Source organism: Urocitellus parryii, chromosome Y (genome assembly GCF_045843805.1).
Source record: "Urocitellus parryii isolate mUroPar1 chromosome Y, mUroPar1.hap1, whole genome shotgun sequence".
In the NCBI taxonomy this organism is placed as follows: domain Eukaryota; kingdom Metazoa; phylum Chordata; class Mammalia; order Rodentia; family Sciuridae; genus Urocitellus; species Urocitellus parryii.
In genome coordinates, this window is record NC_135548.1 from 3,635,278 (window position 1) to 3,659,864 (window position 24,587).

Consider the following 24,587-nt stretch of genomic DNA (forward strand, 5'->3'; position numbering starts at 1 on the left):
ATGGGAGAGGGCCTTTTTTTGTGGATTCTCCTGTGAAGGCTGTGGCCATAACATAGCCTGAATAGATATCAATGATTACATGAATTTATTTTAAATTTCCAAAAGGTGCATAATGAGTGACATCCATTTGCCATAAAGCATTAGATTTTAACTCTTGGGGATTCACTCCAGCACGTTGTAAAGGGGCAATGAGGAGAAAGGGTGCACATTCTTTGCAGTCTCTGACCAGCTGTCTGCAAATCTCCTTAGTCCTGCTTTTATGCAATTTCCATGGCTGAGGCCAGCAGAGGCTTTGAGCTGCCTGTGTTCTTATATCCTGAGTGGCCCAAATCTGGTCATCCAGAGTGCCATTGCCTACTGGTACAACTGCTGCTCTATGTTCCAGATCAATACCTTGGCTAAGGCCACCCAGGCTCCTTCATGAGACACCTTTCCGGCCTTGTTTACTCTGTCAATAAACTGTGGCAAGTCTTCAGTGGCTTTCTGCCTTAAGTCTTGTATAGAAACTGTACCTCCCATAGCTGGCAACTTCCTCCAGGCTCTTAGAGCAAAGAGCCTCACCTGAAATAATTCAGTGGCCCTGTAGTTTATACTGAAGGGAAATGTAGATTCCTTTTCCATGCAATCATTCAGGTGGGAGGTTAACATTTGTGGTGTGGTTACAATCTCCATGCTGTTCAAATTCATCATTGAAAAATGCCTTCCACTTCAAAAATGTTGAAGGCTCAAAAGCTGCTCTGGCTAGGTCTTCCCAGTTTTGAGGGCAATTAAGTTCAAGACTGAGTGATTTGAGCATTTGCTCTGCAAATGGCCCCCTGGGCCTATCCTCTTTTATTGCCTTCTTCAACTCTTTCAGGCTATCCAATGTGTGTGGATACCAAGTGGCAGGGCACTGTGGTATTGGGGATATGTTGACTGGGAAGGCTTGAAGTTCCTTACCCCACCTTTCATCCCTTACCTTACAGAGATCTTCAAAAAGATTTCTGATATCCTAGAATGGGTTTTCTGGAAGACTAGGACTTGGGGCCTATCTGGCCTGGTCATTTCTAAGCTGGTATAGTCCCTTGCTGACTTTGATGTTTCCTCATAAGGAGGCATTTGCCATTGACTCAGGGAAGGATATATATAATCTTTGCCTGTCAATAAAAGGCACACTTGTGCCATTTGTGGTCAGCTCATCTACACCACGAAGGCTACCAGTACCACTTTCTGCTTCTGTTGTGGTTGCTTGATTTAAACTAGATTCTAGCTCCAGCTTTCTTGTGTCTACTGTGGTTGCTTGCTTTGAAATAGATTTTCACCCGTTTTTTCCCCCCCTCATCCTTACAGTTTCATCTTCCCTCAGGGCCATCTTATATGACAAGGGTCTTGTTGCAAGACCCTTGTCTTTAAAACTTTCTTGAATAGCTGTCACAATAGGAAAACAATGTAGTGGTAATAGTATATCCCATCTTACTTCAGCTTGCTGCACATTTGCCATTATCTTGTCCCATATTATAGGATCTAAGATATCAGCAGCATCAATCCAAGGTGTTTATTATTATATCCCAGAACTTCTGGGCTTCTCTCTTATTCAGGGTTAAACCTCTAGTATCCAAGACAGTCCATAATACTTGCAGCTCCAAGTCTTCGGTAAAATTCATTAGATTCCCAATTTCCCCTTCCTCACTGCTCTGCGAGGGGCCACACCTGTTTTACCTCAGGTCCTTGATCAGGTGCCTGTTGCATGTCCACAGAATAGGGTAGAGGAGATTATTGCTGCAGAGTTGCTAATCTAGACCTCCAGGGACCAAGTAGGAAGCAGATCTGATTTTATTGCGCAGTTACCATGAATATATACTCAGGCAGTAGTTAAGCAGATTACAGGTAGCCACCAATGCAATTTTTTCTAACTGCCCTTTTTTCTAGCAACCAAGGAGTGGGCTGTAGAGCAAGCACAGGGACAGCAACAAATGGCCTCATGCTGAGGGCTGTGCCTACCAGTCTGCCACTCACTGCTCTTAACATATGCTATGTATGAAGTACTCCATTCACTTGTCCTCTCAAAGAAATGTTGTATAATTTTTAAAAGAATTCTACTATAGGAGTTTTAATTTGCACACCAAATTCATTAATAATGTGAAATCAGATGTAAATTTTAATTAAATTGATAATTTTATATACCTGAAAAATAATTACATAAAAATCAGGGCTTGATGAAATATGACAAGGTAATATGGATGAAAAGATAGCATATTAGTTAGTTCTAGTCATGTATGATTTTTACTTTATATAAAAAAAGTTCACTCGCTTAAAAATAATAGGGAAAAAATTTCCAAAGATGATTATTTCCCAAGACAGAATTACAAAAAATTTTCTTGTTGTGGTTTATGCATTTTATTATCTTAAGTTTTCCGTATCTAAACATGTAACTTTTGATTTTCAGAGAAAAAAATGTATTTTTAAATGAGATCTTTTATACAGGGAGTCAGCCAGACTTATGACTATCTGAGCTCATAGCTCTCTATCCAAATATGTGCAGCCACAATAAGATATATCACAATTTCCAGCAAATAGATTTACTTGAATTTGAGTCTCTGAATAGTATGATCTTTACTATCTGAACACCTACTGCAATGACTCTTGGAACCAGGCCAGCTCTGGCTCTGAGTCCTTCTCAGGTGGCTTCTGCTATTGTGACTAGGGGCCCCTTTTCTTCCTCCACTTTGTGAATTGGGTCTCTCATCACTCTTCGTTATGTATTCTTGAGATTTCTTTGCCATGTGATTACTTCTCCTCTTCCTCTCAGGCTCTCTATTTCTCTTGTAGAAATGATCTGGACTAGGGTTGCTTCTTCTCCTTGTCTTGCCATAGTATTTGCCATAGTAGATGATTCTCTCTTTCTTCTCCAAGTTATTACTAAAGGAGGAATTAGTCCAACCTGGAGACATACAGATGTCTTTATTTGCTTCCCATAATTCATTGTTGGGATTTCTAAACACATGAAGAAAGTTGCAGTGATTTCCTCTTGGACACTGTTGTATTTCAAATAAACCTGTAAACAAATGCACAGTGATAAAACAGCAATTACTATTATATACTTACAAAATAGCATCTTATCCTTTTTAAAGAAAAATTTCACAGATTTGGATATTTTCATGCTTTTTAAAAAGGGGGATTTACATAAATTGAAGTCTTAAGTCTGTTCATCAAACTTGAAACTCAAAATGCTTTAACAAATGACACTCTAAATAATAAAAATTTGGTTTCTCAGAATACTCTATGATTGCCAGTGCAACTGAGTGAACAGTGACTATGTTACATTTTTTTCCCCCAAGGTTATATTATTCAATGATTGACAATATAGATCCCTAATTTTAACACAGAAGAACCAGTGATTGCTATGAGGTAATATGGTCGTGGGACAGAACTACTATTTAAAAGAAATGTTCTATTATAGAAAGAAGAGCCTACATTTTTTAGATTTCAAAAATCAATGCAAAAATTTGTTCTAAATTTAAATTTACCAACAGCATTTAATATGAAAAATATTCTTACCTAAGTCAAATGTATTTGAATAATATTGTTAGGTTTTTCAAAAATTTTAAAAGCACCGAATTTCCCAAATGGTGAAATACCTCTGCACCTGACACTACCTATAGAAACTATCTCAAATGGATCTGATTAAACCTGAGATGAAATTATAAGATTCTAAAAAAGACATATAAGTAAATATTCTTGATGGTGGGTAATAAGCAATCATTTGTTAGACATAATATAAAATCACAAACAAAAAAACAGATATATTAGACTTCATCAAAATTCAAAATTCTATGCTTCAAAGGACACATTTAAGTAACTGAAAAAAAATCTATAGAATGAAACATATTTTTGTAAAAATTTTCTATAAAATAGAAAAAACTCTTTTAACTCAAAACCACAATATACCTATTAAAACATTAGCAAAGGAGACTGGAGGAGGAAGCCCGGCGCCAGCCCAGCCCAGACCAGAGGAGGAAGCCCGGCTCCGCCCCACGTGCTAGTCCGAGGAAACCCATCAAAAGGGGTGTGGCTACCAGCATGGTTCTGTGGCTGATCCAGGTACCCGGTTTCCAAGTCCCCCACCCTTAGCTGCGATAACTCAAAATATTTCCCACAAGCTTTTGGGGATTGTAGCTATCAATGCAAAACAACAACTGTATAGGCACCTGGTTTCCACCTCAGAGACTAGAGTAGGGAAGATACAGGTGGAAGCTCATATCCTTTCACACTGGCTATATCCACCACACTGAACACAGAGGCTCAAGCTAGGAATAGACAACTCCACCTACTGGAAGCAAGGAAAACAGAGTTCTGAGAAACTTTTTTTTTCTCTTTCTCTCTTTTCTTCTCTTTCACAACCTCAACATATGTGAAACCAAGAACTGTGCATGAACAACCGAATCACCAAAATAATATAATATAGAGGAAATGCATATACCCCATCTTCCCCCAATTTTTTTCTTTTTTTCTATCGAATTTTCTTTTTCCTTCTCTCTTATTTCTCTTTTCTTCCTTGCTATTTTTTTCTTCTCTTCATTCGTATTCCCTCTATCCCACTTTCAACCTCCTAACTTTTACTATCTATACATAGGGTAACTATCTAAATACAGATAGGAGGTTGAGTCTATACATTCTTCCATAAATTACCAGTCTATTGGTTAGAGTTCTCCAAAATTGCTAAGTTAGTTTAACCTCATACCCTCACTCCTTTCCCTCTAAGTATAACATCCTTCGTCTGAAATTAAGTTTTCTATATGCCACCAGGTATGGTATGCCTTATATGAAACTAAGAAGAGCATACTACAGGGACACAGCCACATCAATGTTTATAGCCACACATTTCACAACAGCTAGAATGTGGAACCAACCTAGATGCCCTTCAATAGATGAATGGATTAATAAAATGTGGCATTTATACACAATGGAATATTACTCAGCACTAAAAAATAATAAAATCATGGCATTTGCAGGCAAATGGATGGCATTAGAGCAGATTATGCTAAGTGAAGTTAGCCACCACCTAAAAAACAAATGCCGAATGTGTTCTCTGATATAGGGGGGTGACTCAAAATGGAATAGGGAGGAAGGCATGAGAAGAAGACTACCACTAAATAGAGAAGAGAGGTGGGAGGGAAAAAGAGGGAGAAGGGGAGTTGCATGGAAGATGGAAGGAGAACCTCATTGTTATACAGAATACATATATGATGTTGTGATGAGAAAAAGAAAAAAAAGTGTGTCACATTAGACTGGATAGAGAGAAAGGATGGGAGAGGAGGGGAGGAGTAGGGAGGATAGGAAGGGCAGCAGAATAGACAATATGATTGATGTATGTACATTTCATGTATGTATTATATGTCAAATTACATTCTACTGTCATGTATGACTAAAAAAAATAAAAATTAAAAAAACAAAACAAAACAAAAATTAGCAAAGAACTTGAACACATATTTCTCCAAAAATATGGAAATAGCCAAATATGCCCAAGAAAGGTGTTCAACATCATTGGTCACTAGGAAAATGCAAATTGAGATATCACAAGTGCACTGAGACAACCATGGAAAACTAGAATTCTGGTAGAAGTATAAAATGATTAAGCAGTTCTGGAAAGCAGCTTGGCAATTTTTCCAAAGGTTGAACACTGAGTTACCACATGACCCACTTTTAGGAATATATTCAATAAAATTGAAATATACATATTCATATAAAAGCTTGTACATGATTTGTTTTAGAAGCATTACATGTAACAAAGAGGAAAACAATCAAAACATTCAATTGACAAACGGATAAACAAAATGTTAATCCAAACAATGTAACATAATTCTTAAGAAGGAATGAGTACTGATACATGCTGCAAAATAGATGAAACTTGATTAAAAAAAACACAAATGAAAGATGCTATAAAAAAAAATTATATCACTCAGTTGATATGAAGTGTTCACCAAAGTATATCACAGGGATACTTTGTGAATTAGTGATTGCTTGTTGAGAGCCACAGCTGAAGGGGCCCCAGCAAACTTCCAGCTGCCAGTAAATTTCCAGCAAACTTCCAGCTGCCAGATGATGATTGGCTCACAGCAGCCCCAGCAACTTCCAGCTGATTGGCTCCTCTGCGGTGATGCTCATTGGCCTATTTTTCCCGCCCTTTCAGACTACCAGTCTGAGGAGCCAATCAGCTAGAAGTTGCTGGGGCTGCTGTGAGCCAATCATCATCTGGCAGCTGGAAGTTTGCTGGGGCCCCTTCGGCTTTGGCTCTCAATAGTTGCTGAGGTATGTGAGTGGGTGGACAATAAAGAGTAATTGAAAATAGATATAGATAAAAATATTTAAAAATAGAGTGATGCTACCCAACACTAGCTTACACAACTCTGTAATTCAAAGCTCTAAGACTTAACACATTTAAAAAGTGTTTAAATGATTTATCACTAAAAAGCAGTTTATAAATAAAAAGTGAGGTGGGGGTTGTGGCTTAGCAGAAGAATGCTTGCTTAGCACATGTGAGGCACTGGGTTTGATCCTCAGCACCACATAAAAATGAATAAATAAATTAAATAAAAGTATTGTGTCCATCATCAACTAAAAAAAAAAATTTAAAAAAGTGAAATAATCTCATTTGAGGGAGTCAAAGTAACAACCAAAAAGCTTCTTGATGATATCACATGGAACTAATAACTGACAAAAGATGGAATAAAACAGATCTTTTCCGTTCAACCCCAAGTCTTTAAACTTAAATTGAAATGGTTTCTTAAGGTTTTCCTGTTAAAATTTTCCTCCTTTCCCTTTAAAAAAATGCTTTTAAAATGGCAATATCTATTAAGACAAGATGATAAACCCCAGGTATGATTCAGATTTTAAGAAGAGGAGCATAAAGCAAAGAAACAAAAGAGAAATTTTAGAGAAGATCCCCTAAGACATTCAGAGCTTCATCTCTTCCCATCATGGGTATGGCCTGACAGAAATTTAAAAATCAGAACATCAAAACTGCTGGATGCTATAAGCAAAGAATTGTTTCATTTTATGATGTGGCTGCCATTGTTTGATGAGTCAGTGTTGACTGGGGTAGAAATGTTACTACTCTTTCATGTCTGTAGTAATGAAAGAATACATACTAAGGATAAGGTGGTTATGGGAAAAATAAAAACAAAAACAGCCCAAGTAGTGGGAGCCTTTAGAACTATAATAATGTGGCTTGCTGGGCTTTCTGAAATATAGCACTAAGAGCTAGGTATAAGAATGACAGCCATGGTCCATCATCAATACACTGGCCTCAGTCACTTCTTACATAAAATGATACACAAGATCTAATATAGGTTAAAAAAAAGTGATGACTTTTATATGATTTCTGCTTATAGTGAAGCCAAAGCTATGTATAATTAATTTGGAATTTAAAAAAAAACCTCATTAAAAAATTTGGTTTTTGTCCCTAAGAAAACTAGTGGAACAAATTAGGAAAAAGTCATGATGTTATAATTTATCACATATCACCATTTTCCACCTTTCTACAACAGTGAAACAAATTAGAAAAAAAATCATCATGTTGTGTTTTACCACAAATCGCCGTTTTCCACTGGGTCACTGGGCAGAATTCGCACTGAAGCTGTCTTCCTGCATACCATCGTCCATTAAACAGAGATAGGGCTGCTTGGCATTCTTCTTCTCTTTGAAGCAAAAAAATAAAAAATAAAAATTAAAAAAATTAAAAAATGCACCTTAATGTTCTAAGATATAAACTAATTTTCTTACTAATTATTTTATTAATTTATTTTAAGCCAATGATTTTTGCACAATGTAGGAAATTCTGTTAGAGCACTAAAGCTGTTATATGCAACACTGACTTAGTGATCCTTTTCATCTAATTCTGCATAAATTCCAGCATCAAACAGGTTTATGAATGAAAACTTTCTTTTTAGTAAAAAAATAGTCAACAAACAAAACTACAGACGTGTGTTTTAAATTGTTAGAACTTTCACTTCTCAGGATTACTATTCTTATCAAGTGGCCAAGAAATGTGTTTGCCATTGAGTGGTATAGAATAACTAGAATACAGAATATAGAAGTACAAGTTAAAAGCAATAATACATAATTGTCCTCTTATCTGATCAAATAAACACTAACACTTATTTTAAGCTTTAATCTCTTTTAACTCATACTTCTATATTCTGTATTCTAGTTACCTTTGATCAGCTCTGTATTTTGATTTTTAAAATTATATAAATAATAATTGAATGATGAATTAGATTTAAAGCTATTTAAATATATAAAAAAATGAAATACATCTTTCTATCAACTCTTGATATTTGCATTTGAAAAAACGGTGCTTAAGAAAGTCATATATCCAATAAAAAATTCCAAAAGTTAACAAAAATAGATATAACAGTACCTTGAGAAAACAAAGAAATTTATGCTCAGCATACTTACAATTGATATTGAACATACACATTTCCCCTCAGATGAGGCTCCAAATTGCAGCTGACCTAAGAAGTAATGTGAAATATTCCATCATTAAAAACTAAGGAAAATAAACTATAAATTTATCAAATGCACTTTTTCCAGACTAACATTCCACAAGGTACTTATCAATTAAAAATTATAAAAGATATCACATACCTCAAATGTTAACATTTGTCACACATTACTGTACAGTAGAACTACAGACCCACCTGCCTGATCTTTGTTTACTGCATTAATTTTTAAATAAAATTTAATGTTTCACATACACAGTGAATACAAATAAATTCATATGCATGCCATCAGATTTATCATCAACATTTTTCATTTTGAGGTAAGAGTTACCTTCAATTCCAAACACAAACACACATACATATGTAAACATACATGTAACTAGATAAGACACAAATACATTCATGCACACTGAAATAGGCATAAATTATACATTATATATAAATTATACATTGTATAAGCTATATATATCTATATATCTGTATATTTATAATGTGTAAGTATAATAACTCCTTAATATATAGTATTATTTATATATCTTAAGATTTTACTAATGGTATTTACATTCTTTTCAAAAGAATTTTACCTAGTTTCTAGTGGATGAATCAAATTATCAATATATATTATTTTCTCTTCTAATATGCACTCAGTTTTTTCCCACCCTAATGAATAAACAGTGCTGTGAGAAAAAGGGCCCAATATTAATTTTCCATGGCTAATTTTTCCAATTAAAAATTTATTAAATATAGACTTCAATTTATAGCTGTCAATCTCTACACATTTAGCAAATAACACTAAAGAGCTCATAGGATTCTAACCAAAAGAAAAAATACAAAATAGTATTGGACAAAACTGCAAATTTTAATCAAGCCTAAGCTTTGAAAGTACCAGTAATACCACTCTGAAGAACCAGGATACCTGAAGGACACTATTGATGTAATCTTTCTGGATAAGAAATAGATAGAAATGACATTTGACAGCATAGGATAGTCAATTCAGTGGTATTATGTTTTGTATGATTAGACCCTTCTAGTGTGGTTTTTATTTGTGCTTAGAAGCAGCATTAAGGCAGGCAGATATGAGAGAACAAAAGATTAGGAGAAAAGAATAACTTCATATAAAAGAAGTTTTAAACTTCTTAAAATCAGTAGAACGGACTTGAATGTAAGAGTTTCTTAAAAACTGAATTATCAGTTCCTGTTTTGATTATTTCAAATTTCTATAGTCATTTCCAAATAGCAGAAAAAATATTTTATAGCTTTAGTTCTTTTTTTTCCCAATTAAGTGACACTTTCTTCCTTTCCTAATATAAAATCAATTACGTTCAGATCTGACCAAATCCTAGACAAGCTTAAGAAGTTTAACTATCTTTTTTTTTTTTTTTTTGTATAGGGATTGAACTCAGGGCCTTGTGCATGTGAGGCAAGCACTCTAGCTATATCCCCAGCCCCAAGAGGTTTGACCATCTTAAGATTCAAATAATGGTTCCTAGAGAAACAGGTATTTGATATGGCTTAACCTAGCTTTAGACATCATTTTAAAACAGTCATATGTAATTTAGATATCTCCCTTTTAGCAAGTATCACAAGCCAGGATAATTTTGAGACACTGTGTTCAATATGGAAGATAAATAAAAGAAAAATAAGATTATGTTCTTTTTTGGTTCTACAAGAAAGACATGCACTTTGGGTAGGACTAGTAGGCATACATTATCAACTTGAACTAACAAACTGAGTAGAGTCACAATACAAATATCAAAGCTGTAGGTGAGGCACCTACAGAAGAAGAAAGGAAGCTCCCTGTCATGTACAGTATCTAAGACTTGAATGACTATGTGCAGAAGACCTGTTGAAGATAATTCAAAAGCTGAGAGATGAAGCACAAAGGTCTTAAATAAATGAAAGGTCATTTCCAATCCAGACCTTAACATTTAGGAAGATGGTAATATACATTTGTGATTTCATGTACTTATACATTATAAGCTAGAATGGAGGAAGAAAAGAAGAAAGAAGTAATACTTACTGAGTACCTGAGTGCCGACACTTGGCTAGGCACATATTAGCACATAGCTAGCTATACCCAGTTAAACAGCACCCAGCTCCCTGTGCACTGAGTTACTTTAGGGTGAGGCATATGAATCCACTCCATGCATATGCCCACCTTGAACTGGATCACTTTTCCCACATTCTTGAACTCAGGAAGCACGTCATCATAGAAGTCAAGAAACTGCTGGTATGTTTCCTCTTCACTGTACTCCAGACTTGCATCAGGGTCATAGTCATCCCTACTACACTGTTCCATTTCAAATGTTGTAAACATGCTTTTAATAAGAAGGGTGGAACTTGTTGCAGGGTAGTTATGTTTACGTGAGCATCTGCATATGAACAAAAACCTAATTCACTAGTCCAGTATTTAAAAATCACACACAAACTTGCATTACATTTTGAGATAAAAATTCAAATAATTCGGCTCTTCTGATCTTACAATAACTATGCTCAGATGCCAAATTTCAACACTTTATTCTAGTCAAAATGACAAGTTGGCAATGAAAACTAAGTTCATTTATTATTCAGTTATCACTGAATGAAGTTCAGCAAGTTTTATATATGTTGAAGCACAGGGAGAAAAAAATACATTTTATTACCTGATTGTGGAGACATGTATTGGGCTCTTGGGAAGAAACTGAGAACTAATAATACAATCCTGATTCTATGCAATGTTCAATTAACTTACATACTTAGAAGATAATCTAGAAAACACTTGGTATTTTAATCTTATATTCAATATTTAATAGTTATGGTGAATTTTTACATTTCTTTTCCTCTGATATTTCTGAGATGTTAGGACAGTTTGGGTGTTAATACTTATCCCACTTTGAAAGAAGAAAGGTAAGGCCTTGAAATGCATAACTAACCAAGAATTAGGGGAAGAGACAGATTTTAAGAGACTGAACTTAATATACAATACAGGGTATAAAACACATTTTGAATTTAATAAGAATAGCTAAACATTATGAAGAACAGTTTTTATAATTTCAGTTGTATCTAGTCTGAGCTAATTCAGCTATGCTGAGATTAAAATTATTCATGACATGAGCTTATTTTAAAAATATGTTTCTCTTCCTAAAATAAAATGAGGAAAAAAAAGTAGTTTAAACTTCCAAGAAAATAAAAAATTTCTGGTTAGTCTTCTAGTTAAACGTTGCAGGACAAGATGAGGAGGGATAGAGAATTGTTAAATGGGTGCAGAGTTTTGGTTTTCTGATATAAATCAGCTTGAAATATTAGTTGCCCAATTATATGACTATATTTACTACTGAGCTAAATACTTAAAAAATAGTTAAGACAGAATATTTTATGTTATGTGCTTTTCTTCCTTGATTAAAATTATAATAAAATCACAATTTGAACAGACCAATATCAATGGATGAAATTGAAGAAGCAATCAAAAGACTACCAAGCAAGAAAAGCCCAGGACCAGATGGGTATACAGCGGAGTTTTACAAAACCTTTAAAGAAGAATTAATACCAATACTTTCAAGTTATTTCAGGAAATAGAAAAAGAGGGAGCTCTTCCAAATTCATTCTATGAGGCCAACATCACCCTGATTCTGAAACCAGACAAAGACACCTCAAAGAAAGAAAACTAAATATCTCTAATGAACCTAGATGCAAAAATCCTCAATAAAATTCTGGCAAATCGAATACAAAAACACATCAAAAATTGTGCACCATGATCAAGTAGGATTCATCCCTGGGATGCAAGGATGGTTCAATATACGGAAATCAATAAATGTTATTCACCACATCAATAGACTTAAAGATAAGAAACATATGATCATCTCAACAGACGCAGAGAAAGCATTCGACAAAGTTAATAATGTTAGTTATGCATTTCAAGGCCTTACCTTTATGTTCAAAACATTAGAAAAACTAGGGATAACAGGAACATACCTCAACATTGTAAAAGCTATCTATGCTAAGCCTCAGGCTAGCATCATTCTGAATGGAGAAAAGTTGAAGGCATTCCCTCTAAAATCTGGAAGAAGACAGGGATGCCCTCTCTCACCACTTCTATTTAATTTAGTCCTTGAAATAGTAGCCAGAGCAATTAGACAGACAAAAGAAATTAAAGGCATAAAAATAGGAAAAGAAGAACTTAAATTATCACTATTTGCGGATGACATGATTCTATACCTAGAAGACCCAAAAGGGTCTACAAAGAAACTACTAGAACTAATAAATGAATTCAACAAAGTGGCAGGATATAAAATCAACACGCATAAATCAAAGGCATCTCTGTATATCAGCGACAAAACTTCTGAAACGGAAATGAGGAAAAACACTCCATTCACAATATCCTGAAAAAAAATAAAATACTTGGGAATCAACCTAACAAAAGAGGTGAAAGATTTATACAATAAAAACTACAGAACCCTAAAGAGAGAAGTAGAAGAAGATCTTAGAAGATGGAAAAATATACCCTGTTCATGGATAGGCAGAACTAACATTATCAAAATGGCGATATTACCAAAAGTTCTCTATAGGTTTAATGCAATGCCAATCAAAATTCCAAAGGCATTTCTTGTAGAAATAGATAAAGCAATCATGAAATTCATATGGAAAAATAAAAGACCCAGAATAGCAAAAGTAATTCTAAGCAGGAAGTGTGAATCAGGCAGTATAGCGATACCAGATTTCAAACTATATTACAGAGCAATAGTGCCAAAAACAGCATGGTACTGGTACCAAAACAGGCGGGTGGACCAATGGTATAGAATAGAGGACACAGAGTCTAATCCACAAAGTTACAACTATCTTATATTTGATAAAGGGTCTAAAAGCATGCAATAGAGGAAGGTGTTGGGAAAACTGGAAATCCATATGCAACAAAATGAAACTGAATCCCTTTCTCTCGCCATGCACAAAAGTTAACTCAAAATGGATCAAGGAGCTTGATATCAAATCAGAGACTCTGCGTCTGATAGAAGAAAAAGTTGGCTCCGATCTACATATTGTGGGGTCGGGCTCCAAATTCCTTAATAGGACACCCATAGCACAAGAGTTAATAACAAGAATCAACATATGGGACTTACTTAAACTAAAAAGTTTTTTCTCAGCAAGAGAAACAATAAGAGAGGTAAATAGGGAGCCTACATCCTGGGAACAAATTTTTACTCCTCACACTTCAGATAGAGCCCTAATATCCAGAGTATACAAAGAACTCAAAAAATTAGACAATAAGATAACAAATAACCCAATCAATAAATGGGCCAAGGACCTGAACAGACACTTCTCAGAGGAGGATATACAATCAATCAATAAGTACATGAAAAAATGCTCACCATCTCTAGCAGTCAGAGAAATGCAAATCAAAACCACCCTAAGATACCATCTCACTCCAGTAAGATTGGCAGCCATTATGAACTCAAACAACAACAACTGCTGGCGAGGATGTGGAGAAAAGGGTACACTGTACATTGCTGGTGGGACTGCAAATTGGTGCAGCCAGTTTGGAAAGCAGTATGGAGATTCCTGGGAAAGCTGGGAATGGAACCACCATTTGACCCTGCTATTGCCCTTCTCGGACTATTCCCTGAAGACCTTAAAAGAGCATGCTACAGGGATACTGCCACATCGATGTTCATCACCTAAATGACAAAAAACTCAAACTACTTTCATACTTTTTTATTGTGATGGTGAAATTTCCTGTGATGGAAAACAGAAGCATTCATTCCTATACCTGAAAATCAGATATAATACCTGAAAAGTCTGACAAGCCATTTTAACAAGAAGTATCTTTCTCAAAAGAGAACTCAAAACCCCCAAAATTTTGAATCACATCATTCTGTTGTGATAAAACAAAATTACTTACCTATCTCCAAATCTGCAGGCTCCTGTTTTACTATAAAATGGACAAATGGCTTGATCTTTTTCCATTGATCTCAAGTTGATGGGTGGTTCTGGGTTTTGCCATGTGTCACTCTTTTCCATCTGTTGAAAATATCATAATTTTACTGATTGTTTAAAAACCCATGAAAGACTAAATGTTTCTAATCAAAGCAAATAGCTTTTGTCAAAAATAAAAATGGTTTCATTTAAAAACATCCACATTTAGGTTACAACAGGCAATGAATATTTCATAAACATAAGAGCTGTATTTCTACTTTGGTTTCAGGTCACTTTCTTTTATTAGGCAACCAGGAAAATCACCAAAGTTTCCCTTCTGTCCATCCATTCTGCAAAGTGCCCAAGGACAACTGAAAAAAGAAGTTATCCAGAATCAGAGCTACTGACCACTTTGGATTATTAGTATATGATATTGCTAACAAATAATTTAAGCATGCAGTATCATTTGTTTTTGTTTACCCATAAGCTTTTGTGGTGATAGTTGTATAAATTCAAAAGCCATGAAATTAATTCCAGATATGATGACATGACCTAAATAGTATATCATAAAACAAACATTATTGGAACTGCCATGTCCCCCCAAAAACAGTAATCTGTCTAAAATTTTAATGGCAGGTATTTAAAATACCTCATTTTTAGCCTGTTCCAACATCTTTGCATAGCTTCTTACAAATGGCATAAACATAAGACTAAAGGACACTTTAGTGAAAGTTAGTTTATCACATTAAGAATCACATGTATAACAATGTTGAAAACCCTGCACCTATAATGCTTTGGTTTTAATTTTCTTTCTATAGCACAGATCTTCCTATAAGCTTCCGAAAAGAGTAAGTAGCTGAGAATTTTTATCCAAATAAAAATGTAAAGAAGCACACCTTACAAATTTTAATTACAATCCCAAACCACTTCAGTTACAGTATATATGTATGTAAGCATAAATACCACATTCTCATTTTTTTCTTTTTAATGGTTCTTTCTAGTTAAAACAATAATAGGATTAAGCCCGACAAAAAATAAGAAGGGATTATAACTTTTTCTAATTCAGCCTCGGTACTTCCTATTCCTTCACTCTATTCTATTGATCTTTTTGCTATTTACTAAGTTTATTTATTTATTTATTTTTATTGGTCGTTCATAACATTACATAGTTCTTAATACATCATATTACACGGTTTGATTCAAGTGGATTATGAACTCCCGCTTTTACCCCGTATACAGATTGCTGTATCACATCAGTTTCCCTTCCATTGATTGACATATTGCCTTTCTAGATTCTGATGTATTCTGCTGTCTGTCCTATTCTCTACTATCCCCCCTCCCCTCCCCTCCCCTCCCCTTTTCTCTCTCTACCCCTTCTACTGTAAATCATTTCTTCCATTTGTATTAACTTGTCTTACCCCTCCTTTCCTCTTATATGACATTTTGTATAACCCTGAGGATCGCCTTCCATTTCCATGTAATTTCCCTTCTCACTCCCTTTCCCTCCCACCTCTCATCCCTGTTTAATGTAAATCTTCGTCTCAAGCTCTTCGTCCCTACCCTGTCCTTGTTTACTCCCCTTATATCAAAGGAGTCATTTGGTATTTGTTTTTTAAAGATTGACTAGCTTCACTTAGCATAATCTGCTCTAATGCCATCCATTTCCCTCCAAATTCTATGATTTTGTCATTTTTTAATGCAGAATAATACTCCATAGTATATAAATGCCACATTTTTTTTTATCCATTCATCTATTGAAGGGCATCTAGGCTGGTTCCACAGTCTTGCTATCGTGAATTGAGCTGCTATGAACATCGATGTAGCAGTGTCCCTGTAGCATGCTCTTGTTAGGGCTTTAGGGAATAGACCGAGAAGGGGAATAGCTGGGTCATACCTAGCAGATCCAAAAGGGTCTACAAAGATGCTATTAGAGCTAATAAATGAATTCAGCAAAGTGGCAGGATATAAGATCAACACGCATAAATCTAAGGCATTCCTGTATATCAGCGACAAATCCTCTGAAACGGAAATGAGGACAACTACTCCATTCACAATATCCCCCCAAAAAATAAAATACTTGGGAATCAACCTAACAAAAGAGGTGAAAGACTTATACAATGAAAATTACAGAACCCTAAAGAAAGACATAGAAGAAGACCTTAGAAGATGGAAAAATATACCCTGCTCATGGATAGGCAGAACTAACATCATCAAAATGGCGATAAGTTTATTTTTTAATTTATGCTTTCGATTAGTGTCTTGTAGAGGAACATGATGGCGAGGCTCATTAAGGTATATTCACATATGTATACAGGAAAATTAGGTCAGATTCATTCTACTGTTCTTTATTCCATCCTTCCTCCCTCCCCTTGAATTCTTCTCTCCTACTCTAGTGATCTTCCGTCTATTTTTCTTTTCCCAACTCTTTATTTTGAATTATCTTTACATAGCAGAGAAAATATTCTATCTTTAACTTGTGGGGACTGGCTGTTTCACTTAGCATGATATTCTCCAGTTCCATCCTTTTCATGACAAATGCCATTTCATTTCTTTATGGATGACTAACAGTGCTAGGAAAACTGGAAATTCATGCATAGAAGAATCAAATTTAATCCCTTCTTATAACTTCCACAAAATACAACTTAAGTGAATCAAAGACGTAGGAATTAAACCAGAAACCCCAAATAACTTAAAAGAAAACACAGGCCTAATATTCCAACATACTGGCATAGGAATAGGAATCAACTTCCTTAATGAGACTTATAAGCTCAAGAAATTAAAAAAAATAAAAATGAAATAAATCAAGTAGTGGGATGCCATAAAGACAAAGCTTCTGCAGAGCAAAGGAAACAAAGAGTGTGAAAAGAGAAAATCTCTGCCAATAAATGCCATCATTCTATACAAAGAACTCAAAAAATTAACATACACACACAAAAACAAATGAGCAAAAGAGCCAAACAGAAAATTTTCAAAATAAGAAACACAATGGTCCATGAATAAATAAAAAAAATGTTCAATGTCCACGGCAATTAAAACAATATTGTAGATGACATACTAGTGAATACTATAAAATGCAGGGTTAATTAGAGCATAATTAACATTTAACAGAAGCTAAAACGTGGTATGAACAGTAATAATTACGGTTTATGAGATTATTTAAAAGTTTTTCATAAGGCAAAGGAATTCTGCCACCTGCCAGTAATATTTTACCTGACATTTCAACATTTTAAATTATGTTAAAGAAATTTACCTTTATATACCTGCTTAAAACATACATTAAATAAAAGACCGAACAGATCTTCCTGGTTACCTAAGAATCCTTTGTAACTTAATGTACTTAAAACAGAATTCTTATTCTTGCTTCTTTTCTTACCCACATGCCCCAATGATTAAATGTGGTTGCCATTTGCTCATTTTTTTTTCATACTAACAACCTAAGAGTACAATTTTTTTTGTCTCTGTTCCTTCTAATGTCCCTTAACTCACACCTAGAATCATACTAGCTCTGTTTCAATATTTGCCAAATACGTGCACTATTGAGCACTACTCTAAGAAGAATCTATTTTCTTCTACCTACAACAGTTGTCACTTAAGTGATCATATTTATACTCCTGCGTAAATGATTTGATTATCACTTCCCATTCCTATATAAAAATTAGACAATGGTTTCTCTTCACACTTACATAAAATCCAAACTCTTCCTTCAAATACCAAGAACATTGCATAATCTGACCCTGCTTTCCCTTCTTGATTTCCTCCTATGTCACTGCCCTTTTCTATTTTGGTTTCTAGGTTTCAGCACCCTGGCATTCTTTTGACCTCTTCCATATGTTTTAATCCCCAAGATCTTTGCACTTGAGTGTGAGCTCAAATCATCTCCTAGGAAAAGAATTATTTGGCCCATCAATCTTATCATATCATCTTCTATTTATTTGTTACACCTCTTAACATCATTTAAAATGATCTGTTTTTTTGACTCTAGAAAGCTAACTCAGAGGACTCACAAGCACACAGCAGAAGCACACATTATACATACCTTGAATTCATTTCATTTTATCTACTACTTCATGTCTCACCAGACTTCTTAAATAAAGCATTTAAAGTTTCAGTTGAAGAACATTTTTCTGTTAAGATGGCAACTGATTCCTTTTTATTAAAAATGAGATTTTTTCCAAAAAACTTTTTTGTTTTTAAAAAAAAACCTTGGTGTTTTTGCCTCATCTAGAAAATAAGGGTGCCCAAAATTTGCTTTGAAATTAATGAATCCATGTAACAACAACAACAACAAAAAATTCATGAAGCTGCTTAAAACTTGTCATGACTACACCACAATAAAATGCATTTTTCCCAACTAAGATGGTTAACTTAAAAATTTTGTTCAATTTAGCAGTAGTCAAACTTAGTAATTTATAATAAAGCTACATCCTGATGAATGAGTCAAGGAAAGATGGCTTGTGATATCCTTGAAACTTGGCAGTATTCAAACTTGAAAATATTATAAAAAAACATATTTCTGAAAATATTACAGAAAACAATATTAAAGAAACTAATCTGACATAGTTAATCATAAAATTAATTCAAAATAAGCCACTAAGAAGAAACTACAAACTAATTAGAAAGATGAACTGTGATATTTCTGAAAGAAATAGATCATTAAGATAAAGAAAATGTGGTATATATAAACAACAGAGTTTTACTCAGCTATAACGAAGAATAATATTATGGTACCTGGATGAAATTGGAGAACATGTTATCAAGGGAAATAAGTCAGACTCAGAAAGTTAAGGTTTTAATGTTTTCTGTCATCTATTGAAACTAGACCAAAAAAAAAAAAAAAAAAAAAAAAAAGCTGTGGGAAGATTGGGGATTGGAACCCAAGGAAAATAGAAGGCAAATTAGTACAGCAGAGACAGGGGATAGATGAGAAAAGAGAAGGGACCAGAAAAGGCAGGAACACTGGATTGAAACTGACTAAATTATGTACATTTATGAATATACCACAGTGAATTTCATCTTTATGTATGTTGGTAAAGAACTAATTTTTGAAAATTAAATAAATAGTAGGAAGACCATTGGAACAGAGGAAGGAAAAGGGAAGGAAGCAGAGAAGAAAAAAGGGGTATACAGGGGACTGAATTGAAGCAAATTATAATCCATGTTCATATGATTATAATGAAACCCAATGTTATGTGAAACTACAATATATTGATAAAAAATAGATATTCCATAAGGACACGGGAAAATATGCCACATCAACCCTGGAATCCTGAAGGATATGAAAAATAACATATGGACAACTTACAGATAATTTTCTTAAATGTGATTATTTGTTAATTACAGATTGGAAAGAAAGTCAAGATTAGAGTACTAAAATACGTAAAAACAAAATAGAACAAAGGACAAAATTTGCCAGCATTCACATGCCTATAGCTTCAGATTCATCAACACAGACAACAGCACACTCTGAGATTATGCAGCGTGTCTGTTCCTGTGAGAGCAATCACCTCTCTTTTTCTTTTCTCCTGTAGTTTTTGCTCTTCCTCTTCTCTCTCTTTTCTCAGCTGTTCTTCCAATTCTTTCATTTTTCTCTCCAAATGGAAAAAAAAAAGTTTTTTCAGATTCACTATTAACATTTAATTTATAGAACAAATAAATTTAAAATTTAAATATATCAGTAGTAATCATGACATTAGCTTTTGATTTTTTTTAAAAAAAGTTCAAGATATTCCATTTTTATTTTATTTATTTGTTCAATTTTTTTGGTACTAGTAATTAAACCCCTATATTAGGTAAACACTTTATCACTAAGCTACTTCCCTAGCCCTAACACATTCAATTTTGAATATGGTAAGGTCATTGTGAACATTAATTAGAAATGACTTTAGTTAACTGGCAAATAAATTTGGTAGTATACCTCTTGTTCTTCTTGCTGTTTTCGAGCTGCCTCTTCCTTTTCCTTCTTTATTTTGAATTCTTCTTGTGCTTTCTGTTCCCTTAACAACCATTCCTCATGTAAGTTTTGCCTATCAATGTAACAATAATATCAAATAATCTAAAAAATAGTCATTAATTTAAAAATGTACATAAACACACGTAATAGCGATATGTCACATTTTGGAAGTGATTAAAACACTTTGAATGGTTAAGTAAGAATAAAAAAAAACTAATAAACATAAATAGAACTCTTGGAAGAACCATAAATAAATCTAACTTCATGGAGGATAATAATTTAAAATCATTACTCGGTTCAAATGTTTATGTGCTACAGTACTGTTCAAATTTCAAAAAATAATACTATCACTCCTTTTCATCCATTCATACGAATATTTGGATGGCAATAATGTGGGTATTGAGTTTCAGAAGAACACCTAGATTTTCACATTCAGAAAACAGTACGCTTCTTATTGAATATGTATTTAAAGTCTTTAAAGTCTTAATTTTAGGACTATAGTCCTATGAAAAAATCTGACTCTTTTGCAATGGGCTTTAAATTACTAATTTCATAGTAAAAGGGACTCCTGTAGTTTGCTTCCAAATACTTCATCTGCTGAAACAAGGAAAATAAAGATATACTGTGGTCATGCTTTTTTAAAAATAAGGAATGCTATAGGTTTTAAGATATCAAGTTATAAAAATCAACCAATGTGTGCCTTTTGTAAAAAATAATGTATTATAAAAAGGGATATTACTTATAGTAAGGGCCAAGACAATAATATTGTAAATCTTAACTCTGAACATAGGTTATATTTCAAAATCTTATTTACCAATAAGTATTTAGAATCTAGAAAGGATTTTTCCACTGAATAAGTAAGATGGCAATAAATATGAAGTATTCTGAATTATTTTCAATACTAATAACAACTCTAATATTACTAGTAATATTATTCATTAAAATAAGATTTAATGTCTAGCTTAGGAATATAGGGAAATGTTTTAGGAGGAAATACAATTTCCAACTATGAATGCCAAGAACTCATGTTTTAGCCATGGCATAAGCTAGGTCACTAAATATAACATGTTCATGTGCATACACACAGTACCTACAGAACACATAGGGATTTAATTTGTAGAACTTGAATGCAAAGTTTATATACATTCATTGTACATAAATTTTAGACTACAAAAAATACAAAACATTAAAAACTAAAATGCAATTCACTTTAAAATAGTACATTAAGTCTAGATATTTTCAGACAATTTACCTATCTTTCCATAGTATTTAAATACTGTTTTTTGGTTTCAATTAACTGCAGACAGAAAATATTTGAAAAAAATATACTGTGTATTTACTCTTGAAAAGTATGTACTTTTTTCCTGTCATTATTTCCTAAACCAGGGTAGAACCACTCTTTACAAAGCATTTATACTTTGGGTAAATAATAACATCTACTATTAGCCTATTAGCTAGAAATATAAATACTTGATGTTGTGCAGAATGAGCAACATGTTTTGTACACTTCTTTTTATACCAAGTTGATTTTTCAAAGTTACTACATAAATTGAAACATAATATCATTAATTCATCATTAATAAGAGGAAAAAAACCTTTGAGAGAAAATTAGTAAATACAGTACCTAGAAATAATTCAGAGGCATATAATAAACTTATAAAAAACAATTACATATGATTCTCCATTTTAGAGAAGATAAAGACAAGCATTAAACAGTCAAATCATTTACTTTGACTTGTATGATTTACTTATATGATTTATACCAAAGACAGTCTTATCACTATGTATAAATAAGTAAATTTATCAAGTTCTCATCTAAATAATGACTTCTTGTGGCCTATTCTTACATTATTCACTCAATCCTCATTGAACTTAACCGGTGTGACTCAGCTGTTGTTTAGTATTAAAAGAAAACAGTTCTTTCATTAAGCTCATTTCCCTTAAAACAATTATTTATATAGTATTTTGAGGAAAAAAATGAGCAGCAATTTAGATTAACCCATGCTTGTAAACCCCCTACTCTTCACTTTCCTCAAACTGTTCAAATGTTTATTTAAAAAACTCCACAAAATTCAAATAAAATACCTTGAATGGTTAATTTTTGAATCAGTCCTAACCTTTCTGTGTCCAATAGTTCTTCTTCTCCTTGCTTTTCAATAAAGGCTTCCTCTTTCTCTTCTGTTTTTAACCATTCTGAGAGAATTTAAAGGTTTATTAAACCAAATGCTGCAAAATTTTGAATATTTCAGTATTCAAATACTTAACACATAAACTTGTTATTCTCTACAATGATGATAAAAACTTTTCTAAATTTGCTCCTTAAGATTAAATTCTCCAAATATTAAATTTGATCTTATCTGTAGATATACTGTTTTATAGTAAACTAAATTTCATGCTGGCTTATACTTAAACCTTAACACATATTACCATGTGAGTAAACATACAATATCCATACTGTTAGGTAGCAGCTAGCAATTAGCAGTAAAATGGAGGTAACATCATAAAGTGTTCTTTAAATTACTTTAGGGTCCTTCTTTAAACCATCTTAAGAAATCAAATGGTGATAATCTGCAGAAAAAAAAAGAAGATAGTATTTGTAAAACATGCCAAGAGAAAAAGAATAAACAAGACTAATTATTGATAGTGTCCATTGAAGTTCATGTGAAGTTAGGAATTATGGGAATAAGCTCTTCAACTGATCCAGAAGGAAGCTTCCTTTACCAGTGCAGGTAGACTAAGGTAACTTCTGATCAGTGCCCACATTAACATGAGACTGACTTGTAGATGAAGTCCCCTGAATAGAATGTGCATGTGTCAATTCCAGAGATGATCAATAAAGGCCTTCTGGAGGAGCTGAACACCTGAATTGGCAGAGTATGGAAGGTTGTCCCCCGTTTTCCTGGTAAATATCAAACAATAATAAATTTGGAGACAGTTCTGTCACCTTTGATATTCTCTGCTTGGAGATGACTCATTCTCTCTCCAGAGTGCTGTTATTTTACTTCCACCTATAACAAAATCCTTGTGCATGACTTTTAGTGTCTGCATTTAATTTTTCTTTGGTGGGAACACAAAAACTCAGGTTTGGAGTTTTAGCTCCCTGCTTTCCTGCATCTTACCTGAGAAAACGCACAATTAGTGCTAGTTTTACAAAGGAAAACATTCATAAACATGTTCTATGACAGAGTGTTAGCTCTATATTACTTGCATTTAAAACATTAGATACTTTAGGAATAGGTATGAACGATGCATGGATGAGTCATCCAGACTTTCTTCCTGTGGCAATCGTTTCTGACAGGTCTTGGGTTTATTTAGGATTGAGAAGCCTCATCTATTCTTCATCAGATACTTATTTGACCTCTTCTGACTCTGGACCTGAAATTCCAAAGAGTAGGAGGGCACACACACAGTTAGATAAGGAATGCATTACCTGAATCTCTCAATCGAGCGAGCTCCTGTCGACGTTTTTTTCGTTTCTGTTTCTTCAGGGAAGCTCTGTATTTTTTATGGCTGGAAAGATCACACACACGCGCATATATATGAAATATAAAATAATGGTGATATCACCACTAATTAGATCAACGTTAATAAATTAGCAGATTAATAGTGGTGACATATCTCCATTACCAAGTGGCCATACCTACCACACTGTTCCTCGGAGCTTCCCTCCCGGGGCCTCTTAGGAAATCGCTGGGGTGCTCAGGAGGGAAATATGATCTCTAATGTTTTGATTACAATGCATCTATCTAATATCGCTTCATCCACCCACGCCTAGGGCAAACCAACTCCAACGTTTCCTTCCAACAAGGACAGAGATCCCGGTAAAATCTGGGAGCAAAGGACGTGTTGTGAGAAACTTGCTCATAGTTACCTGCTTTCTCTTTCTTTCCTGCCTACTCATTCTCCCAATATATGCTGAGTCTATTCCGACCACCATTCTCACCAAATCATCTACCTCATTTCTTACCTCTTTTTCTCAGGAAAAATTGTCTTCACCAACGCCGCCATTAGACACACATGGTTTAGGAAACCAGGATGTGGCCTGAAGAGGTGGGATTAAGAGAGAAGCGGGAGAACGTAAAAGCTGGCGCTTCAAGGTCTCAGCCCGGGTGGAAGCAAAGGCCAGTAGTCGGAGATTCCGCTGTCACCTGGCAAAACTGTGATTCCCCAGACTCCGTTTATTGCACTCCAAAAGTAATGCTTTAGTCCTCAATGATTTCTCAGCTTATTACTATATTCCTTCACTCTCTAGCAGGAGGTGAAAGTCCTAT

The 24,587-nt window shown here is 34.1% G+C and overlaps 1 protein-coding gene across 1 annotated transcript; it reads right to left on the reverse strand.

The window, feature by feature from the left end:
* Nucleotides 1-2,114: 2,114 nt before the first annotated feature.
* LOC113175911 (U2 small nuclear ribonucleoprotein auxiliary factor 35 kDa subunit-related protein 2-like) lies at nt 2,115-24,587 on the reverse strand. The gene is made up of 10 exons (XM_026380273.2): nt 24,284-24,587; nt 23,747-23,826; nt 22,434-22,509; nt 20,281-20,389; nt 19,871-19,954; nt 14,353-14,471; nt 10,639-10,852; nt 8,437-8,492; nt 7,567-7,676; nt 2,115-3,034 (listed from the first exon to the last, which is right to left on the reverse strand). The coding sequence occupies exons 1-10, from the start codon at nt 24,322-24,324 to the stop codon at nt 2,559-2,561; spliced, it is 1,365 nt and encodes a 454-aa protein (XP_026236058.1). The 5' UTR covers nt 24,325-24,587; the 3' UTR covers nt 2,115-2,558.

Excerpts from the sequence above, each read along its gene's own strand:
- LOC113175911 (XM_026380273.2), bottom strand. The coding sequence starts at position 24,324 with ATGGCGGCGTTGGTGAAGACAATTTTTCCTGAGAAAAAGAG. Across the intron at positions 23,827-24,283 it reads ATTTTTCCTGAGAAAAAGAG|CCATAAAAAATACAGAGCTT; the intron begins GTAAGAAATGAG and ends TGATCTTTCCAG. Across the intron at positions 22,510-23,746 it reads CGCTCGATTGAGAGATTCAG|AATGGTTAAAAACAGAAGAG; the intron begins GTAATGCATTCC and ends AAATTCTCTCAG.